General features: G+C 58.4%; 2 protein-coding genes across 2 annotated transcripts in view; one reads left to right on the top strand and one right to left on the bottom strand.

The window, feature by feature from the left end:
* Positions 1-1,197: 1,197 nt before the first annotated feature.
* TSPEAR (thrombospondin type laminin G domain and EAR repeats) overlaps positions 1,198-21,080 on the top strand; it is a 59,321-nt gene continuing 39,438 nt past the window's right edge. The window contains exons 1-2 of the mRNA XM_060149477.1: positions 1,198-1,496; positions 20,695-20,915. Of these exons, the coding sequence (XP_060005460.1) occupies positions 1,412-1,496; positions 20,695-20,915 (306 nt within the window). The 5' untranslated portion in view covers positions 1,198-1,411. The remainder of the gene's footprint in view (positions 1,497-20,694; positions 20,916-21,080) is intronic.
* Positions 8,653-9,173, bottom strand: LOC132520786 (keratin-associated protein 10-8-like). Its single transcript, XM_060149488.1, is given in 2 exon segments — positions 8,653-9,125; positions 9,128-9,173. Coding segments are annotated over 2 exon segments (519 nt in total).

The raw sequence follows: 21,080 nt of genomic DNA, 5'->3' as shown, positions 1-21,080 counted from the left end.
TGGGGGGACTACGTCCTTCCTCTCATCAAACGGTGCCCGTATCTGTACCGTGTGTGAGCATCTCACAGCTCCTGGGGTCCTGCGGGGTCAGAGTCTCCTTCCCTACCCTGTGGGTCTGGCCGGACCCGGGTGGGCAGGGGCCCTGGGGCAGGGGTGAGGGAGGCCCCCCCCAGGGATCCCTGGTGCTCTGAGGGGGCAGGTGTAAGTGGGGGGGTCACAGAGTTTCTTCATGTGACCCCAGAAAAAGAGACCCTCTGACTAGGATGTAAAACACCTGCGTGTGGACAGACAGACGGAGAGACAGACAGCAAGAATCTCTGGAGTCACAGCGGCTGTTTCACGGGAAGAGCCTTTCACATATGCTTTCCGTGCCTACAGCCCCCTTCTCTCTGTCTCCTGTCTCTGTCTCTCCCTCCCTGTCCCTCCCCCTCCCCCCAAGCCCTAACCCCAGGGTCTGTGTCCTCCCCAAGCCCCTTCTGTGTCAGACCGGCCTCTGCCCACACCTTGGAGCTGGGCTTCCCGGGGACAGCTTGGGGTTCACAACCATAACGCTGCCTCTGAAACGAGGAAAGGGTGCCCTTTGGGGGCCTGTGAGTTCTCTCCCTGTCCCCTCTCCCTGGTCTGTCCTTGCACACTCAGCGGAGGGGTTTTAAAAAAGAATAATCACACTTAGTAACTGCCCGGCCTGGAGCAGCGTTGCACGTGGACCGCGGTTTGGGGAGGCCAGAGCCCAGTGGCCGGTCGCCAAGGAAACGAACCACCCGCCTCGCGGCCACGCCTCTCCCCGAACGCTCCTGTCTCCTCATTAGCTGTTGCCCTGAAGGACTGACTTCCCTCCCGAGGGAAATTCCTGAAACCCAGCGGTGGACAAACCCACACGCCCTGGGGAGGGCTGGGCACCAGATAAAAGCCCTGGGCGGCCGCGTGGGGACCACGGCCAGCTCAGGACCGACCACCGGCTCTGCTCCCTCCTCCCGGCGGGTGGCCGGAGCTCCCGTCCTCTGCCCGCGGTGGGCGCGGGGTCTGCACCCAGGGAACACCAGCGGGAGTTTTCTGGTTTGCTCTCAGCTCTCCCGATGATCTATTTCTATCTTTCCTTTGGGAAAAATGCACTTTGCCAATGACTAATCTCGGCCCCGCCGAGATGTTATCAGCTGTCACCTGCAGGGCAGGACCACAGCCCAGGTGTAAGTGAGATAGAGTGAGGCTGCAGCCCGACCTGCCAGCACCACCTGAGTCCCGTCCCCACCGGGCGCCGCTGACCCTGCGCAGGCCCGGGGGATGTGGCCACCGCAGTGACCGCCGGGGCGAGGCCGCCCTGGAAGGGCTGAGCCAGGCGTGCGAGGAGCGGGTGCCTCCCGGTGCGGGCGTGTGTGGAGCCCCTGGATGGAGCTTGGGAGCCGGGCCCCTCATGTCTGTCCTGCTGACTCTGTGCGTCGTGCTCCTGGCACTGGCGACCCCGGGCCGAGGCGCCGGGAGATGGGAGCCCTGCACGGGTAAGTGGGGGGCACGGGGCGGAGCACGCGCGGGGGCCGGGAGGGGCGCCAGGCGTGCGGTGCCACTTTCTCAGGCCGAGTCCAGGTCACGGTGCTGAGTGGCCACGGGAGCAGCGGCAGCTGGACCAGGAGGAGGGACAGAAGGTTAAAGGGGGCAGCAGGGCGCTCAGGAGAGGAATGCCAACAGGGTGGGGACTCCTTGCAAAGGGTTACCCTCCCCCATCCCAGGCCCTTCACAGTACTTACCTGCTGGGCCTCCAGGAAGGCCTTACACCTGCCGGAGGAATGAGGTCCAGCGGCTGGCGGGTCACTCGCCCGCCGTGGACAGAGAAGCCAGGGCTGCACTTGGCACAGTGCAGACCCGCCGCTGGGGCTGGGCAGTCGTGTCCCGCGAGAAGAGGGGCACGTGGGGCCGGCCCCAGGCACGCAGACCCCCTCCAGCGGAGAGCGGAGTCGGAGGGGAGATCCCATCCCCTTCTCCTTAGAAAGGCCGAGTTGACCCGCCAGTGACCACGACATCATGTCTCTCTGCAGTTTCTACCAAGAGACTTTATTTATCCGACCTAACGCTGACAAACAGAGTAAAGGGGAAATGAGACCGGAAGCTAGAAGCTGAGCTCGGGGATGGGAGTGAGCGATGCGCGTGCGGGCCTCGCCGAGGGTGGTGGCGCTGAGACGGCTTTGTGCGTGGCCCCCGCCTTTGCACTTTTTAATTTGCAAATCTCTCATTCTGGGCTCCGGGAATCCTCCCGGGTCCCCGCGTGTTATGGCCCTTTGCTCTGACGGCACTTGGTTCCCAACGATGTGATCAGGAGATGGACCATGGTGACCCAAGTTTGGAACGCTGACCTGTGTTCACACCGGAAGGGGGGCTCCCTAAAAATCCCCAGCCCCCCAGGGAACAGCCAGGCCGTGCGGGCGGAGGGGAGCAGCCCCCGGATGTGTGCTGGGAAGGAACACCAGGGCCCCCAAGGCCCCTGCACCTGCTGCGGTCACAGCCTTGGGATGCGTGATGTGCAAGCCACACAGAAGCCAAGGCCACCGGTAGCCCTGAAACACTGCCGCCCCCACCCGGCTTTGAGCGTGGAGGACAGACCCGCACACGGGGTCTGGGGCGCAGCACCCGACCTGCGTCGTCCTGAGCACTCAGTGTCTCCCAGGTGGGGTGAGTCACAGACGTGTATCTTCACGTTCCCTTCAGCACTGGGACGAGAATCAACTTGCAGAGTAATAATAAAGGTTATTTATAAAGCCTGCCCCCTCTCCCCCGAAGGTATGTTGCAAATAGTTAAAAGATGACCCAGTTATCAATACCGACAACCAGGGGGAAAAGATAAAAGCCAAGTAAATATTGAACTAAATTTGGAAGCTCCCAGGACACTCGATAAGGCTAGTCAGGACTCAAATAGTTACAGGTCACTTGGATCGCATTTGGTTTTGAAAAGCACAGGAGGTTACACCGCAGGGTTTGTGCGGGTTTGGATTTCACTCTCCCTTAGCCCTGCTCCTGGGTCTGTGATGCTGTGTGTGAAGTGTCTGGACCTTGGCTGTGACGACCTCGGGTTTTGAAGTCCTGTCCCCCTTCCCCAAGCCCGTCCGAGTCTGTGACCATGAGACAGCAGCCCCCTACGGGAAGTGGTGGGGACAGTTTTGCCGCTGAGGAAGTTGAGGTTACATCTCTGCCCCGGGTCTGGTGCAGACCCTCTGATAAGGGCTGGGGCCTGGGGCAGGCCCTTCTGCACAGGGGCATCTGCGAACGGGTCAAGTCTCAGAGAGCCTCAGCTGACCCTGGCAGGCTGTCAGCACGAAGAGGCTGCGGGGGGCAGGTGGGAGGCGCAGGCTGGGAAACCAGCCGCAGCTGCTGGGCCAGCCTCAGGGCGGGAGGGTGAAGAGGGTCTGCAGCAGAGAGGCCGGGGGCGCAGCGGGTGTGTGGGGCGGCTTCTCCTGGGGTGACTGTGGCAGGCAGGATCCTGGGGCCTCGCTGACCCCAGAGCCAGCCTGGGTCTTCTGATACTTGGACCCCTCCGCTGCTCCCGCAAGCCAGGCCGGCTGCCCCGGGACAGAGGCTGAGCCAGGAGTGGAAGACCTTCGGCTCCCACACAAAGTCCACGACTCTGGGGGGCGTGATGTGTGTGGTGCCAGGAAAGTGGCTGGGGGTGTCCTGCCAGGGGACAGCTTGGTGGCCTGAATTCTAGACCCGGGCTCTTGGTCAGGGAGTGACCAGCCGCTGTGGCCAGAGAGCCTGCCGTCCACCCCCGACCCAGCCTGGCCCGACCCAGCATTGTCTCCACGTGGGCGGGAGGCCAAGGCGGAGGGGTTCTGTGGAAGCTGTAGCGGGGGCAGCTGGACCCCAAGGCTGGGTCACTGGCGGGGTGCAGGGGGTGGGCGCTTGGAGCGGGGTGACCTGCCGTGGGGTGTCAGAACAGTGTCCTCTGTCACCCCGGGAAAGTCAGAGGCAGCTCCGCAGCCGGGGCTCAAGGCCGTGCTGAGGCGTGGGAACCTGGTGAACGTAGCACCCTCAGCACCCCCTTCCTTCCTTCACCTGCTCGACGCCCCTGCAGGGAAGGCGCTGCGCCCGCACTGTCACACTGCAGCCCGGTCCGTGCGTGGGCAAGGCTCTCGGCAGGTGTGGGGGACCCCGGGGCGCTCAGGTGGTCACACCTGGGGTCTGGGGTGGAGTGCATCCCTGGAGCTAGAGGAAGTGCCCAGGAAATGAGGGGCACAGATCTGCATTACACAAGCTAGTTGGGGTGTGAAGGCTGCAGGCAGGTGGCCCGCTGAGGGGCGTGGGGTTGCGGGGGGAGGAAGCCCTTCTCCTCCCTTGCTGGTGCCTCCCAGGAATTCTTCAACCCTGTCCTTTGGGCTCTGTTAATGGAAACGCTGCAGGAAGGGCAGTGCTGCCCAGGGAGTTGGGGAATCCTGGCCACCTGGAGAGGCCTGCATGCCGGTTCCTGGGAGTCCTGTGTGGGCATGACGCCCCCTTCTGGGCTCAAGCAGCCGCCAGCAGGGCCGTGAGCGAAGCTGATGAGCAGTTTGCAGTCAGGAATCTGCTAGATCCCCAGTCAGCTGTCCTCTGTCCACGTGCATGTGGCTTCCCACCCCGCCCTCAGTGCTGGGGGCCCCCGAGGCTGCGTCCCAGCCGCCCCAGCCCCAGGCCGGCGCCCTGTTCAACACCAGCTTCATCTGAGCTCCACACCCCAGGTGGCCCCTGGAGCCACTCTGCGTGGGCCACAGGAAGGAGAGGCCGCCAAGGGGCGGGTCCTGTGGGGACCGAGGCTGCAAGGCCCACCTGACCTGCTTGACAGTTTTGCAGGGCTGGAGTGTGGCTGCCAGCTGGAGACACGCTGTCACCTGACGCCATTTCCTTTTAAAGAATTCTCAACCGTTAAACCAGGGCGTTGTTTGCACACAAATTAGGAAACCAAGAATATTCTTTTTTTGTTTGTTTTTTTTGCGGTACGCGGGCCTCTCACTGTTGTGGCCTCTCCCGTTGCGGAGCACAGGCTCCGGACGCGCAGGCTCAGCGGCCATGGCTCACGGGCCCAGCCGCTCCGCGGCATGTGGGATCCTCCCGGACCGGGGCACGAACCCGCGTCCCCTGCATCGGCAGGCGGACTCTCAACCACTGCGCCACCAGGGAAGCCCAAGAATATTCATTTTTATAATGCAACCTCATACACTATATGCTGGTTCTTTGGTTTTGATTTTTAAGAGTAAATCATAGATTTCCAGGAGGTCTTTTTCCAGGATAAGGTCTAGGAAGCCACCAACGCACGCTTCGGGATCTGGGCTGTGTTTGCAGCCGGACTCCCCCATCTCTCCCTCCCCCACCCCCGGCAATCCTCCTCCCCCACACCCCGGGTGGATTCTGAGCTCCGGGCTTACAGGGACCTCTACGTCTGTGTGGGGTGGGGATGGGAGGGCACCCACTTGTCTCCCCATCTTGAGAGTCTGGGGAGCGACGGGGACGTGGCCCCTGGCTGTCACCCTCGGCGTCCCAACCACACATCTCTGCCTTTAGGAGGGTCCGGGCCGGGGGCTGGGGGCTCCCCGAGCCTCTCGCAGACCCCTCCTCACCCAGCAGCCATGCTCACGCTAACACCCCCACGTGACCCCAACCCCAGCCCCGAGCAGAAAGCCTGAAAGCCGGTTCCTTCCCGCGGGTGTCGGTCCTCGGAGGGGCTGGGGCTCGGGGTGGGGAGCTCACTTTTCATCCCACCCCCAGGTCGGGGCATGGTGCTTTGGGGACTTTGTGGGGGTCTCCGGCGAATCCACTCTAGTGAGCATCTCTGGCACTGCCAGGGGGTACTTACCCGCCACTGGGAGGTGCGAGAGGAAAAGGAGGATGCCCACCCCGCCTCCACGGTGACCCCACGGTCGGTTTGCAGCCCGGAGAGCGCTCCCTCCGCCCCCGGTAGGGCCTCAGGTGACGGAAGGGGGAAGGGAGGTGACCCCGAAGGCGGGAGCTGCCCACCTCTGGGCGGGGCGGTGTTGGGGCCACAGCACGGGCCTCGCTGTCGCCCCTGCCGGCCTGGCGGGACCTAGGGGAGCGCGTGGACCGGGTGTGGGTGTCTTCCTACGACGAGGGGAAGGCGGGGTGTGTGCGCGCGCGCGCGTGGATATGTGAGTGTGCACGGGTGCGTGAACACGTGTGAGTATTAGTGTGACTGCGTGTGCGCGCCCGCTCGCCGCTGGGAAGAAGCCGGAGGACATCTACCCAGGTGGTGAAATTCGGTTGTCTTTCTGGCCCCGCGCTTTTCCGCGGTTGCTGCAGCGGGTAACCGAGGGAGACGGGAAATTCTTCCAGGCCGCGGGCGCGGCGGCTCGGCAGCTCCACGTGGCGCAGGCGGGCGGTACGGTGGCTCCGGGCTGGGGCTCTCGGGGTCAGCGGTGGCCGGGCTTGGGTGCCGCCGCATGGGGACGGAGCTCAGGTGGGCGCTCCGGGGCCCCCTGCGCTGGTGAACGGCCCTCCCCGGGATGCCTCGCTCCGCGTGTCGCGCGTCGGGGGGGGGGTGTCGAGCGCTGAGCTTGGGGCGCCCCAGGGAAGGGTCACCCGTCGTTGGCGACTGGCCGCCGCCGCCGTCCGCGTGCGCTCTGTCCCCGACGCAGCTGGCTCCATCCAGGGTCGGGGGCTGCAATTCAGTGGCCGTGCACTTGGGCAGGACGCGCTGCACCTTCGTCTCCATAACTAACCCCGACGCAGTAGCTCCCAGTGAGGGACGTGCCTGCTTTTGGCCACACCCGGGACTGTCACCAGCTGCGCCACCGGCATCCTCCGGCCCCGCAGAAATATGCACAAACGTTCTGTCCCCATCCGCCTGAGGCCCGCTGCTCCCCTTGTTAATGCCTTAATAAAAGAGCCCACGCCTCACTACATCATTACAATTGTTTATTTTATTTTATTTTTTGTAATTGGTAATGATAATTGGCTCCCCCTGAAATCCGGAGTATCATATTTTATGCAGTTAAATTCGTGCTTCTGAGAAGGGGCCTGTGGGTTTCACTAGCTGGCAGAGGAGCCAAGGCGTACAGGAAGCTGGGGCACCACAGTTCACTGGTCTCTGGGATGGGGGTGCTGGTGGGGTTGGCTACTAAAGGCATAGAAGAGGCCCTGGTGGGCAGAGCCCCAGTGAATTTTCTGGCCCCTGTAATAGCTGGGGGAATTGATTTCTCACACCTTCTCCTCCATACGAGGGTCCCAGGAGGCAGGGGCAGGGTCCCCTAGAGAGTGGTGGGGAGGGGCGGGGCCCCAGGGGAGGCTGGGTTCAGGACTCCCACCTCCCTCTGCAGCCCCAGAATGTAGGAGGAGGGCCGTAGGGCGCTAGTCTGTCTGTACCCATTTCCACCACCCAGTTCTAGTTGCAGGAGGCCCCTACTTCCACCAACAGATTCCCTGAGGACCCCCGTTTGGGGGATAGTGGCACTGGAGAAGCCAGTCAGGGAGTCTGGACCCGGTTCTCCAGGGGAGCCCACCGGAGGGTCAGGTGATCTCTCAGACCTGCTCTAAGGGGCATTCACTGTTGACTCCCCTCCTTCTGGGGAACGTCTTGCTGGATTTCATGTCCTCCTGGGAGGGAGGGAGGGGTCACGTCAATAGCAGGGTAGGGTTAAGAGCTAGAGGTGGCACTGGGGGGAGGGGGGGGGGGGGAAGGCTGGTTAGGAATGAGGGCTGGCCATGGGAAGCTTGGGGCTCCAGGAAACATGGGGGCCCCATCCAGACCAGCCCCAAGGGTCACCCTCAGGCCCCAGAGTGTGGGCCCTGGAAGTCACCTACCTGCTGGCCTCTTCCCCACCCAGCCGGGACCGGGGCTGGGGAGGGGGCGTCGTCACTAGTCTATGTGGCACAGACAAGGCAGGTTGGGACATTTGAAGACTGAATAAAGCTCACAGTTCGAGGAGGGCTGGAGGGACAGGCGCAGCTGGTGGTCAGCAGGAATGCTCCACTCCAGCTGCGTCCCAGGAGGCCAGGGGCCAGTGGGGCCCCGCCTTCTGCGCGTCCTCAGGCTGACCAGGGAGAGCCAGGCCGGGGGCAAGGGTCCCTCTCGCCAAGGGGCCGCGGGCCAGGCGGCGTTGGCCACCACAATCTCAGACACACAGCACAGCCACCCAGAGCTGCCCGGAGATACAGACGCAGGAGTCGAGGGCCTTGGGGCCGACGGGGTGGGCCTCCAAGCTCAACACCCTTGGAGATGCTCCCAGGGCATGGCTTGGCTCCAAGGCTGCTGAGGCCGGAGTTATTTACATCAGCCCCGGGGCCGGAAGCAATGACGCATACAGCCAGCTGGGGAGGACGGAGAGTTTGTCCACTCAACTCAAGACCCCGTGAGGGGAGCGGAGGCCACACAGCAGCAGGAGGGGCAGAGACGGAGCAGAGCAAGACCCCCAAAGACTAGGGGAGAGAGCAGTGTCCATCGCTTTCAGGAGAAACCTGGGGACCCGCAGTAACAGGGGAGGGCTGTTTCAGGTTCATCTGGGCCTGATCTGGAGCTACGGATGGGCTAAGCCCTGCTTGTTGGGGTCCTAGGTCAGCTCACATTCATGTAGAGGTGTAGACCACAGCTCGTGCTGGGTTAAATCCTGAGGGTGGCTGGTGGCTGGCAATGGCAGAGGTGGGGGTGGCCCATAGCACCTGGCAGGCCCTGGGGGGACGTGCCGGTCAGCTGCGGGACGTGCCCGAGGCGGGTATGCAGCAGGTGGGGCAGCAGGCGGGGCGGCAGAGCAGGTACGCAGAGGAGGAGGGTCTGCGGCAGGACGAGGGGCAGGGGGTGGGCTGGCAGCACGAGGGGGCTGAGCAGGGGGCGGCCTCACAACACACGGGCTCGCAGCACGCAGGTGTGCAGCAGACAGGTGTGCAGCAGACGGGCACACGGCAGGCCTGCTGGCAGGGGGAGCAGGTGCGGCAGGGGGGCTGGCAGCTAGACTGCTGGCGGCACGAGGCCGTGCAGGGGCCGGTGCAGGCTGGTTGGCAGCAGGGGCTGGATACGCAGCTCACTGGGGCGCAGACGAGGGTCAGGCAGGGGGCCGGGGCGCAGCCGCTGGGGGTGCGGCAGTGGGGCTCGCAGCAGCTCTCTGGGCAGTCGTCCACCTGCCAGCAGGAGCCGGTGCAGGAACCGGGCAGGCAGAGCCGCTGCCATAGCTCAGGGCGCTGGAGCAGACGGACAGGGTGGACACGGCCATGATGGGGGCGGTGGCTGGAGGAGGGTGTGAGTGTGTGTGTGATGTGCTCGGCTGTCGGCTTCACCCCCTCCTGGGTGTGTGTGCTGTCCTGGGGAGGCTCCACACCCTCCCTTCCTGGTTGCTGTTGAGAGCAGGTCCACAGAACAAGCGGCAGCTTTGTCGTTCCAGGAGTCATTGCTCAGCTCACAAAACTCTTGAAATTGGCTTGGGACGCCTTTACTCGTTTTTGTCCTAGAAAGAAACCCCAGGGTGGAGTGTAAGTCACCTTGCCATTTTAGGCGGTGTTGCAAGTCGGGGCCGGTGTCTGTGGGCACTGGGTCCTGGCCCCTGGTCAGGGTGAGTGCTGCTGGGGTCGCCCAGCTGGCTGAATGAGGTCATGCGCCTCTGTGGTTGGAAGGTTAGAGAGGAGGTGTATCTGGGTTCTAAATAAAGATAACGTGAGTCATGCTTTGTAGGCAGCAGTAACAGCACAGCAGATGGGTCGGCTCACACAACAGAAATGTATCTCATAGTCTGGACGTCCGACGTCTGAGGTCAAGGTGCCGGAGGGCTGTTTCCTTCCAGGGCTGTCGGGGAGAGCCTGCCCCAGGCTGTCTCCTAGCTTCCGGGGCTTTTCTGACAGTTCTTGGGGCTTCTTGGCTTGTGGAAGCGCCACCCTGATCTCTACCCTCACCTTCACAGGGCTTTTTCCGTGTGTGCCTGTCTGCGTCCAAAGTTCCCCCTTTCGTAGGGACACCAATCAGGTTGGATTAGGGGCCACCCCCAAGACCTCATTTTATCTTGATTGTATCTGCAAAGACCCTATTTCCAAATAAGGTCAGATTCACAGGTGCTGGGGGCTGAGGCTGGAGCGTCCCGTTGCGACACAATTCAGCCCCTCATGAGTGCTGTCCCTGCTCTGAGGCTGACACTTGGCCAGAGTCTGGGATGGAAGGAAAAGCTGAGCAGGTGTTGACTTTCTTCTTTCTCAGGGACAGTAGTGAAGGGCGGGGTGCAGGCAGCAGGTGGCCTGACAGGTTTGGAGCACACCCAAAATTTCTGTCAGTCCAGGCGTGGTTTGAGCTCATGGGCTGATTTTTTTTTAGTTTATTTTATGGAATAATCCTAAAAGGAGTACAGAGAATTCACGTATGCCCGTCTCCCAGGTTTCTCTAGTGATAACGTCGCACAGAACTGTAGATCAATTACCAGGTCTTAGAAACCAGCATTGGGACGTCACTGTTCACTAAGGACGGACTCTTCGGGTTCACCAGCTTCCCAGGAGTGTCCTCCCTCTGTTCCAGGACCCCACGGTGCATTCGTCAGATCTCCTTAGTTGGCTCTAGTCTGGGACAATTGCTCACAGTTTCCTTGTCCTCTGTGACTGTGACACTTTTGAAGAGCAGTGATCAGGTGTGTTGTGGGCTGTCCCTCCAGTTGGGTTTGTCTGACATTTTCTTATGATTGGACTTGGACTGTTACATTTAGGGGAAGAATCCACAGAACTAATGTGTCCAGTGAAGCTGGGGTGACTTGGTGTTGTTATGTCTAATCACTGAAGATGTGACTATCTCTCCCTTTGTAATTAATGAATATCTGGGGGAGATTCTTTGAGACTTTGCAGATATCCTCCTTCTGCTGAAACATGTGCCCTGTGGTTTCCGCACCCTCTGGGGATCCTGCCTACAGCATGGTGACTACCGTGTGCTAATGGGATTTTCTACTTCTACGGCCCATCTCCAATTAGTAATTAAAATTCTTCTCTAAGGAAGAGTTGTTCCCCCCCCCAATATGTTTATTTGTCCTGTTATGGACTAAAGAATGTTAATTTTATTGAGTTCTACTACAATATTATCATTATTTTCTTGTTCGAATTGCTTCACGTTTGGGACCATGACCCCTCTCTGACATTTTGACCACTGGAGCTCTTTCATTTGTCCCTTGGACCCTTCCAGCATCCCTGGAGTCAAGTGCTTCTCCAAGGAGCCCAGGTCCCTTGCAGTGGATGGTGGCATTTAGAAACCAAGGCCTGGAGCTAAGTGTGCTCACTGCCGCTGGGTGTCGCTTCCCCCATGCCCTCTGGTGGAGAGAGCAAGGAGGTGCATGTATGTCAACTCACACATGCCTGAACTTGGGGGAACGCCTTCAGTCTTCCACTGTTAAGGATCAAGGTAGCTGTAGTTTTTTGCAGATTAGCTTTCTCAGGCTGAACGTTCTCTTCTGTTGCTGAGAGATTTTATCATGAATGGATGTGGGGTTTCATGAAATGCTTTTTATGCATCTGCTGAGATGATCATATTGTTTTCTTTGTAAGTCTGTTAACATGGTGAATTACATTAACTGATTTTTTAAAACGTTTTATTTTGAAATAGTTACAGATTCACAGGAAATTGGGAAACTAGTATAGAGAGGTGCTGTGTACCCACATTGATTGATGTTTGAATACTGAAGAAGTCTTGAGTTGCTAGATAAACCCCACTTGGTTGTGATGTATTGTCTTTCTGGCATGTTGCTGGATTTGATTAGCTAATAGCTTGTTCAGGATTTTCATATCCGTATTCATGAGGGTATTGGTCTGTAGTTCTCTTTCACTGTAACATCTTTGGCTTTGATAACACGGTTTTCATCATGGGAGTTGGCAAGCTCCTTTTCCATTTTCTACAAGAGATGGTGTAGAGTTGGCATTTTGTCTTCTTCAAATACTTAGTAGGAATTTCTAAGAAACTGGAGTTTTCTTAATAGATATGGAAATGCCAGTTATCTGTTTCTTCTTTCATGAGTTTCGGTAGTTTCGTTACTGAACCAAACTTGGGTCCGCTTGCGCAGGTACAGTAAAGCCAATCTACTGATGCCGAATTGTGGTGGAGGAAAGCGCGGTGTTTACTGCACGCGCCAAGGAAGGAGTTCGGGTGGCTAATGCTCAAAAGACCTGAACTCCCCAAAGGCTTTCAGGAAAGGTTTCTAAAGACAGGGTGAGGGAAAGAGCTGTGGTATGTGATCATCTCGTGATTGGTTGGTGGTGAGGTAATCGGGAATCAGCATCTTCAGCCTACTGGTTCCAACCAGTCTGCAGTCCACATGCTTGTGGTCAGCATGCAGTTAACTTCCTCCACCTGGTGGGGTTTCAGTATCTGTGAAACAACTCGGTGGTGTGACTCAGGATATTACCTACAGCCCTTGAGGAGGAACTAAAGTTCTTTGACTTTGTTTAATGACTAAACTATTATTACTTTGTCTTGCTTGACTGAATTTTCTACATCTTCTCACTTCTCTGATTAAATTTATTCTTTGGAACTCAGGGAAGGCCTAGGAGGCTAAAGTTTTTCTACCAACGAGAGGCAGGTGGAGGACATGGGGGCGATCTGTCCCAGGAAGGCCCCACAGGGTCCTGCTTGGTTACAGTTTGTGCCTATCAAGGAGTTGGTCCATTTCATCTAAGGTTTTGAATATATAGGCCTAATGTTGTTTGTAGAGTCTCTGCGTTATCCTTTTAATTTCTTTTTTAAAAATTGATTTTATTGAAGTATAGTTGATTTACAATGTTGTGTTAATTTCTGCTGTTCAGCAAAGTGATTCAGTTATACACATATATATACATTCTTTTTCATATTCTTTTCCATTATGATTTATCACAGGATATTGAATATAGTTTCCTGTGCTGTACAGTAGGACCTTGTTGTTTATCCATCCTGTATATAACAGTTTGCATCTGCTAATCCCAAATTCCCAATCCATCCCTACCCTGCCCACCCCGCTTTGGCAACCACAAGTCTGTTCTCTATGTCCCTGAGTCTATTTCTGCTTCCTTTTAATTTTTGAAAAATGTTTAGTGATATCTCATTTTTTGTTCTTGACACTGATACATTGTTCCTTCTTGTTTTTCCCTGTCAGTCTGGCTAGAAGTTTATCAATTTTATTGATCTTCTTGAAGAACCAGCTTTGGTTTCAATGAATTTTTCTTTTGTTTCAATCACATTGATTTCTGCCCTTCTACTCCCTTCTCCTCACTGGGGGTTCCACTTGCTCTTCTTGTCCAAGTTTCTTCAGTGGAAGCCTCGACGGTCGGTTTGGTACCTTTTTTCTTTTCTCATGGAAGCACTTAGGACCACACACCTTCCTCTTCTTCAGCTGCGCCCACACATCCTTTCCGTGCGGACCATCCTGGCTTTGAATGAGCTGATCTCCATGGCCCCTTTCACTCTGATTCCAGAATTGCTGATTCATACACAAGTTTTAAAGACAGTAGAATCGGGGGGACTCACGTGCAGCAGGATTTGGGGGCAGCTGAGCCTCTGGGTGCTCAGTGTTTGGACTTCCACTTTCTGCAGCCCGGGGCCACCGCAACCGGATTCATCACGGCTGTTCACATTTTCACTCGCCTGGAGGACGTGCGATAAGGGAACATGGAAAGCTGGCTGGATCAAAGAATGATCGCGCCCAGCGGGAGTGAGCATTGTTTTTATTGCAAAGGTCTCTGAAGTCGGGGCTGCCCCCTCATCCTCGCCTCGCCCACCTCGGCTCCTGGTAGGAGAAGACGGGGAGGAGGCTCTTCAGATCAGTGGAGATGCCTCTGTGGGCGGGACCCTGCGGGCAGATGAGCATCCCGTCCAAACCCCCTCGTCCCCATGCCAGCCCTGCCGCCCGCGTGGCGCGCGCGCTATCTCCACCTCCTGAATGTCCATGTGCCTGGTGAGGCCATGCAGTTGCTGGACCCAATGGAGAACATTTGAGGAAGGTTCGGGTTTGGAGCTGGCAAGCTTGGGCCTGGAGATGGACTGGTTCTGCTCCGCGTGCGGACTTCTCTGCGTCAGCTGACTAAGGCGTCCTGGACGCACTGTTCCCTGTTTATGTGAAGTGAAGTCACGTCAGCTGTTTACCAGCGCGTGGATCTCACTCAGGAGACCTACTTGGCAACCCTGGCAGCTGCCCTCTTGCAGGCAGACACAGATGCTCTCACAAATTCAGGGGGGAAGTTACAAACTGACCCACAAAGTGGCCCGGCGCAGGGCTGACCGCACCATGAGGGGTGGGCAGTCCCTCTCCCAGTCCCTGTGAGGCAATCCCATTCAGGGAGCAGCTCCTGTCTGCCTGGCAATATCCCCAACCCCTCCCACAGCCCCCCAAGAAAGGGGGACCAGCCTCCGAGAGGTCAACACAGAGGCTGCCGTGGGAAACAGCGGGTTCCGGGGGAGCTGGGTGCAAAGGCAGCGGCTGTCGCTCTACACTCTGCTTGGCCCGCTGGACAATGCCAGGCATTCCCAGGGGTAACACAGACTCTGGAGGATGACTGAGGGAGGGGACGTGTGTGGATTTGAAAGCGTGGATGTGTGTGCGGCCTGAGCCCGCCCAGGGGGCTGTGTTACGTCTACTGCTCGTTGCCGGTGTCCTGCTCTTTCGGTGCCTCCCCTGTAGCTTCCATGGCCTGGTCACTATGTGGCCTTTGGCTTTCTAGGCTCTGGATATCCCAGGGACATCTCACGCTCCAGCCTAGAGAGCCCAGGTCCCGTTCGAAGCCCAGCAGCCCTGCCTCACTCCACGTTCCTTGACGTCCTTTAAAGCAAGTGAAGAAAAGCAGATTTAAACACACAACAGGGACGGGCCAATTGCCCCTTTGTGCTCCATGTTTTTTTTTTAATTGGAGCCTAGTTGATTTACAATGTGTTAATTTCTGCTGTACAGCAAAGTGAGTCGGTTATATACATATATATATTCTTCTTCATGTTATTCTCCATTACAGTTTATCACAGGATATAGAATATGGTTCCCTGTGCTCTACAGTAGGACCTTGGTGTTTATCCATTCTATATATACTAGTTTGCATCTGCTGAGCCCAAACTGCCAATCCCTCCCTCCCCCACCCCCTCCCCCGGGGCAACCACAAGTCTGTTCTCTATGTCTGAGTCTGTTTCATTTTGTAGATAAGTTCATTGGTGTCATATTTTAGATTCCACATATAGGTGATATCACATGATATTTGTCTTTCTCTGTGTGACTGACTTCACTTAGTATAATAATCTCTAGGTCCATCCATGTTGCTGCAAATGGCATTATTTCATCCTTTTTTATGGCCGAGTAGTATTCCATTGTGTATATTTTTTCGTACCACAGCTTTTTTATCCACTCACCTGTCGATGGACATTTAGGTTGCTTCTGTGCTCCATCTTTATATTTTTTCCTGTTTCCTTTTTTAACCAGTGTAATAGGAGAAAAGTGATACCTTGCCACTGTTTAATTTACACTGACTATATTGACTTAGATTTCATCATATTTGAGTTGTTTCTTTCTTAGGTTGCCTGCCTTTGGGGTAAGGATTGTTCTTATGTTTTCCTTGCTGGTGTCCTGGGTGCCTTGTTCCTTCTGTGTGTTCACCCCTCGTCTGTTTTAAGAACGGCAAACCCCCTTCCTGCTCTGTCCCATGACAACAGCATGGCCCGTGGTGTCCTTTATTGAGCGGAAATCCTTGTTTTGATGTGAGCAAACGGACCAGCTTCTTTCTGATGGTTTGTGTGCAGTGTTGAGAAATCCTCCTTAACCCCAGGTTGCAAAGAGAGCCCTCAACTTCTCCCTCTGACATGGAAGTCCCACTTTCCACCCCACCTGGAGTTGATGACCTGTGTCCTGTTCAGGGAGGAATCGGGCCTGGCTTCTCCCCCCACCAAAGCCCAGCTTTCCCACCACCACCCACTGATCAGTCCACCCTCCGCGGATCTGCGTGGAGCCCAGACCGTGAGTCATCCCCGCTTGCGTGGGTCTCTGAGCCCTTGGACCTCCCCATCACTGGTCCATCTGCCTCTTCTTGGGCCCAAACTGGACTCTTCTGTCACTATGGCAGTGTCATCAGTCCCACTGTCCCGCAGGGCACACCTAATAATAGCCTCACCTAAGTTCTTGGAAATGAATTGTCCTGGTCCCTGGGCACCCAATGAACTGAACGAAATCCACAGAGGAAAGAGGATCTTATCGGTCATCTCGTTCCCTCCCTCCCCACCCCCAGTGGAGGGGCCCATCTCAGAGACTGTCTGAAGCTGGCCAGGTGTCCACCTGGCTGCAGGCCTGTGGCTCATACCTGTGCATCCAGCATAAGGCAGTTGCCCCTTCACCAAATAACCCCGGTCTTCACGGCCCCCAGCACGGGGGGCCTCCCCGGGGGACTTTTCCAGGGCACGAGGAGCCTGGCTTCTGGCCAGAACTGCTTTGAGAGATCTCGCAGGCCAACCACAGGCCTCACAAGGTGAGGCCTCACGCTGCCCACTCCCCCCAGACCTGGGGCACAGCCTCACCGGCCACGGCCACACTCACACGCACATCTGCACCCCCGGCCTCCTTTCAGGCCTCCTGTGAAGACACTTTCCCCACTCTGGCCCACGCCCCAGTGCTTTCCCACTCGTGGCCCTTCCTCCCGCTCCCTCCCTGGCCCCAGGGCTCATCAGACTGCAGGTGGCTTTGTCCTGGGCTCCCTGGCATGCCCGTTGGTGCCCTTCCGGGGGGTGGGGGGGTCTTGCTGACACTGTCGCAGTACAGGGTTAAAGTCTTCACTCTCCTCCCGCTTTGCCTGTTGCTGTGATCGGCTCCTCCGACACCTGGCGGCTCAGCTCTTTCTCCAGCTCAGCTGAGCCCCTGACACGGACAGTCGCCACCCTCCCATTTTACAGATGAGGAAACTGAGGCTCAGAGAGGTGCAGCGGGTCAGTCGTGGGCCAGATCTTACGATGCTGAGGTCTAGGTCAGGGCCCTGCTGGTAGCCAGCTTTGAGTTCATCTCCCTGTGGCCGCCACAGTCTCTCTGCTAAATTATAGGCACCACAGGGCAACGACTCTTTATTTTGGAAACTGGCATTTCAAGAAGCCTTTGTGGAACAGACGAAGACCATGCAAATGAGTGCAAGCCCGGCTGTTTATCCCGCCGGCTCTGGCAGGGGCCCACCAGCGTCACCTGGGCGTGGCAGGGGCTCAGGCAGACACAGCTTAGAGTGGAGAGAGGGAGGCCCGGGTGCGGCCTGATGGAGGCTGTCGGCGAGGGACGCTGGGGCTGGACCAGCAGCGGCGCCCCATGTGCCTGGTTAGGGAGCAGATCCGGTTTTCTCCGTGGGGTCCTGAACTGGACGTGGGGACAAAAGTTAGGGAAGCTGCTGGTCACCGGCCACATTCTGGCCATTCCGGGCAGCAGCGACCGAGGTTGTGGGTCAGGCTTCTGTGGCCAGGCGTCCACGGCTCGGCCGTTGTCTGTCTGTCTGTCCAGCCCGTCAGCATGAGTCCAGCAGGTACCAGTGTGCATGTCCCATCGGTTAACTTGCCGGCGTCTATCACTCGCATCTGGGCGCCCCGAGGTGGCACTGACCTCTGTGAACTCGGTCACTCACTCATTCCTGCATCCAGCGGGCCTTTCCCGGGAAGGCATGCACGCACCGTCTCTGTTAACCTGGAGAACCCTCGGCAGGTGTGTGGGTGTGTGGACCAGGCTCAGGTGGAGAGAGCCCGTGTGGATGAGTACCTGCCAGGCCACAGGCTGCTCGGGCCTGCATGGGTTCTGGGGGGCGGGGGGGGACCAGGAAGAGGCTGTTTCAGTTAAACAATGGAGGGACAGACTCGCACTGAGATTAGCCGAGTTCGGGTCCCCCCAGTTGCCGGTGCCTGGGGCTTGGCCGGGCTGAGGCACGTCCTGGAAGCCGAGCGGCCTGCCTGGTGGAGGGCCCACGTTTCCTGAAGGAGGGGCCGGACGCTGGTGGGGCCACAGCTAAAACCACGACGGCGGGCCACTGCCAGACAGGGCCCACGTACCCTGTGTTCTCAGTTTGTGGGTGAATTTAGGATGCACAGTGTTTACTTAGAGCCCCGTGCTCCCCAGGGACCCCAGCCAGGCACAACCACCCAGGATGTGGAATCTGACCCCCGGCCTGGGCAGCCCGAGGCTGGGGTCAGGGTCCGTCCCCCAGAACACGGACACCCCTCCACCCCTGAGATGCCAAACTCCTCCCTGGCGTCTCTCCGGGACCCCGTCCTCAACACAGACAGCAGCCTCGGGGTGGCCGCCGCCCTTGATGTTGGAGTACATCAGAGCGCCGAGCTGCGAGCGCCTCAGTTTACACACAGGTGCTTTCCCAGGAACGATGCTCTTTCCTCCCAGGCTGTTCTCGCTTTCAGTGGCGAAATGACAACAGTGCCCTGCCCTCCCGTCACAGAGCAGCTGCTGACCCTCCCTCACCACATCCCCCAGAGGGCCTCGCACGCCCGTCCTCCCAGACACTGCTCCGGCCGCCACATCCCTCGGTCTCGCTGTCCCCCCAGGCTGGCATGAGCCTCGGGCCGGAGTCCAGGTCTGCATGCGGCCAGGCCGCCCACCGCCTTCCAGCCTGCCCTTGGTCCCCGCACTCTCAGGCGTGTCCATACCCCGTGGGTGCCTCCGGGCACATGAGGATGCCCCTTTGCAGGAGGACGTCAGCGTCCCTGACTGTGTCCCGGCTTGATGGCCCCAGACTCTGTACCATGTTGAGCGCTGGGGCGGGGCAGCGAGTGGTCTGGGTTCAGGAGCCCAGTTCCTTGCGTGCACAGCGCATCCTCTTTCCCGTGTTGGTAAGAATCCCCGGTGTCCTGGATACGAGTCCTCTGTCCTCTCGCCCTTTCCCCCGCAGTGTGTTGCTCTGGCCCCTCTCATCACTGACCTCTCCTTCCAGGTTTCACGCTCTCACTTTGAACTGCTCTCTCCTCCTCTCTTCTGTGAGCTCGGTGTCTTTCCTCTGAACGGGTTCGGAGAGACCTCTTGTTTCCTAAATTCCCTTGACTAATGGAGAAGATGAGCTCCTGTCTTCCACCTCACCTACCCCCGTCTGTGACGCCCCTGCTTCCCCCGCACTCTCCCCTCGGTGCCGCACTGGTCGCCCTCTGGCCGCTGGGAGTCCCTGGATGGGGGAAGGGGCAGCCCCGGCAAGGGTGGGGGCCAGACCCGAGCGCGGGGGGAGCGCAGAGGAGGCGTCCTCTGCTCTCATGGCCGCAGCCCCGCTGACTTGCTGACCGATCCCCGTGGTGCACTGACCGCTGGCTCCAGGGCCAGCACCCCTGTGTCAGGCTCAGACCCCTTAGCAGGACCGCCAGACCCCGAGGGAGATGGCTCTGGGGAACGGCTGTTTCATTCGCACGTGCCTGTCATTTGTCCCAGGCCACGGCCTGACACATGCTGGCCGAGTCTGGAAGGGTCCAAGGGGCAGCCATGGGCTCTGCTCCAAGCCAGCACTTCCCTCCACTGCGGGGCCGGGTGGGCCGTCTGGAACCCCGCCTCTAGTCACAGGCGCTCCCTGCGCTGCCCGCTCTCCCTTCCTATCATCTGGGCTCAGGTGCGTTTTGTTTCTGATGACCTTGAACTGCGGAGCAGGAGCCGGTCTGCTCCTCTACAACGTGTGCGGAAGGCAGTGCCCAGGCCAGGGCGGCGTCCGGGTCTTGTCGGGGGCCCTGCCCTCCGACGGCACCATGGGGACCGTGTCACGGACGGCTCAGCTGGGGGCTCGGGGCTGCCGTGCCTGCCTTGTCTCAGACCCTGGACGCTTTCCGTGCGCGAGCCTGTCTCCCACGGACCACGGGCTCCCTGGGGCCGGGTGGGGGCTTCCCTGTGCCCCAGCACACCCAGCACAGCGCCTGGTGGTTGACTTGGAAATGGCAGCAAAACCCAGGGGGCCGGGGTGGAAGGGTGGGGAGGAGGGGCCACGGCGGACCCGGGCGGGTCGTGAACCCCTGGTGCCCCCGCTTGCTCACGGGATAGACGGGCGTCGACTGAAAAAAATGCACAACCTAAAAGTTGAGAGTTATGGTTTATTCAGCGGACAAAACTGAGGACTTAACCAGGACACAGCATCTCAGATGGCTCTGAGGGACGGCTCCGAGGTCAGGGCGGAGCCGGGGTACAGAGGAGTTTTGTTAAAAAAACAGGTAGTCAGACCATCCAAAGAATGCTGTTAATGAAAGAAAACCAGACATCTCAAGTTAAGGAATTCTGTGTGTTTCTGTGTATGGGAAGATGCAAGAGTCCGGGCTCACTGAAATCATTCCTTTTTTTTTTTTGCGGTACGCGGGCCTCTCACTGTTGTGGCCTCTCCCGTTGCGGAGCACAGGCTCCGGACGCGCAGGCTCAGCGGCCATGGCTCACGGGCCCAGCCGCTCCGCGGCATGTGGGATCTTCCCGGACCGGGGCACGAACCCGCGTCCCTTGCATCGGCAGGCGGACTCTCAACCACGGCGCCACCAGGGAAGCCCTGAAATCATTCCTTTGATGTGCACCTCAGCTACCTGGGGCCAGCATCCCGTGTTTTCCCGTCCTGAGTCTCCTCAGGGTGCATGCCGGGGGCGGCTGTAATGTGATGGCTTGACGGCTGAAACATCCTTTGTTTTCCGATGTGTCAGGAGACATTCTCAGTCCACACGGGATAATCGTGACGTCCTGCTCACAGGGCTCCTTCAAGGACCCTGCAGGACACTGAGACCAGAGCCCGGACACCCACACCTGGGCGTGCCCGTAAACGCCCTGGCATAACCCACGTGTGATTTCCTTGACACAGACCTGCGGCCCCTGGACATCCTGGCAGAGGCGGTCCCTCCTGATGGCACTGCGGTCGGGGTCACGGTGACACAGGTCCAAGGTGCGCGAGGACTTCAGCTCTCAGCCGCTGCCCCCCACGACCTGAGCTTTCCTGCGTCAAGGATTTTCTTCAGATGCGACCTCTTCCCGGAAGAATTTTCCATCATCGTAACCTTGAAAGTTCCCAATCTCCCCGCTAAGGTCAGTGACACTTCCCACTCTTCCTGTAGAATGACCCCCCCCCCCTTCCCGTACCTTTGCACGTTCTCAACGCCAGAGCGTGCGAAGGGCATGACTGATCCGGTCAAGAGGTCAAGAGTAGCCGGCCTTGATAGGTAGTGAGGTCCCCATCACTGTGAGTATGCA

Source organism: Lagenorhynchus albirostris, chromosome 5, assembly GCF_949774975.1.
Source record: "Lagenorhynchus albirostris chromosome 5, mLagAlb1.1, whole genome shotgun sequence".
In the NCBI taxonomy this organism is placed as follows: Eukaryota; Metazoa; Chordata; class Mammalia; order Artiodactyla; family Delphinidae; genus Lagenorhynchus; species Lagenorhynchus albirostris.
Note: the sequence above shows the minus strand (reverse complement) of the source record. Positions and strands in the feature narration are given on the sequence as shown.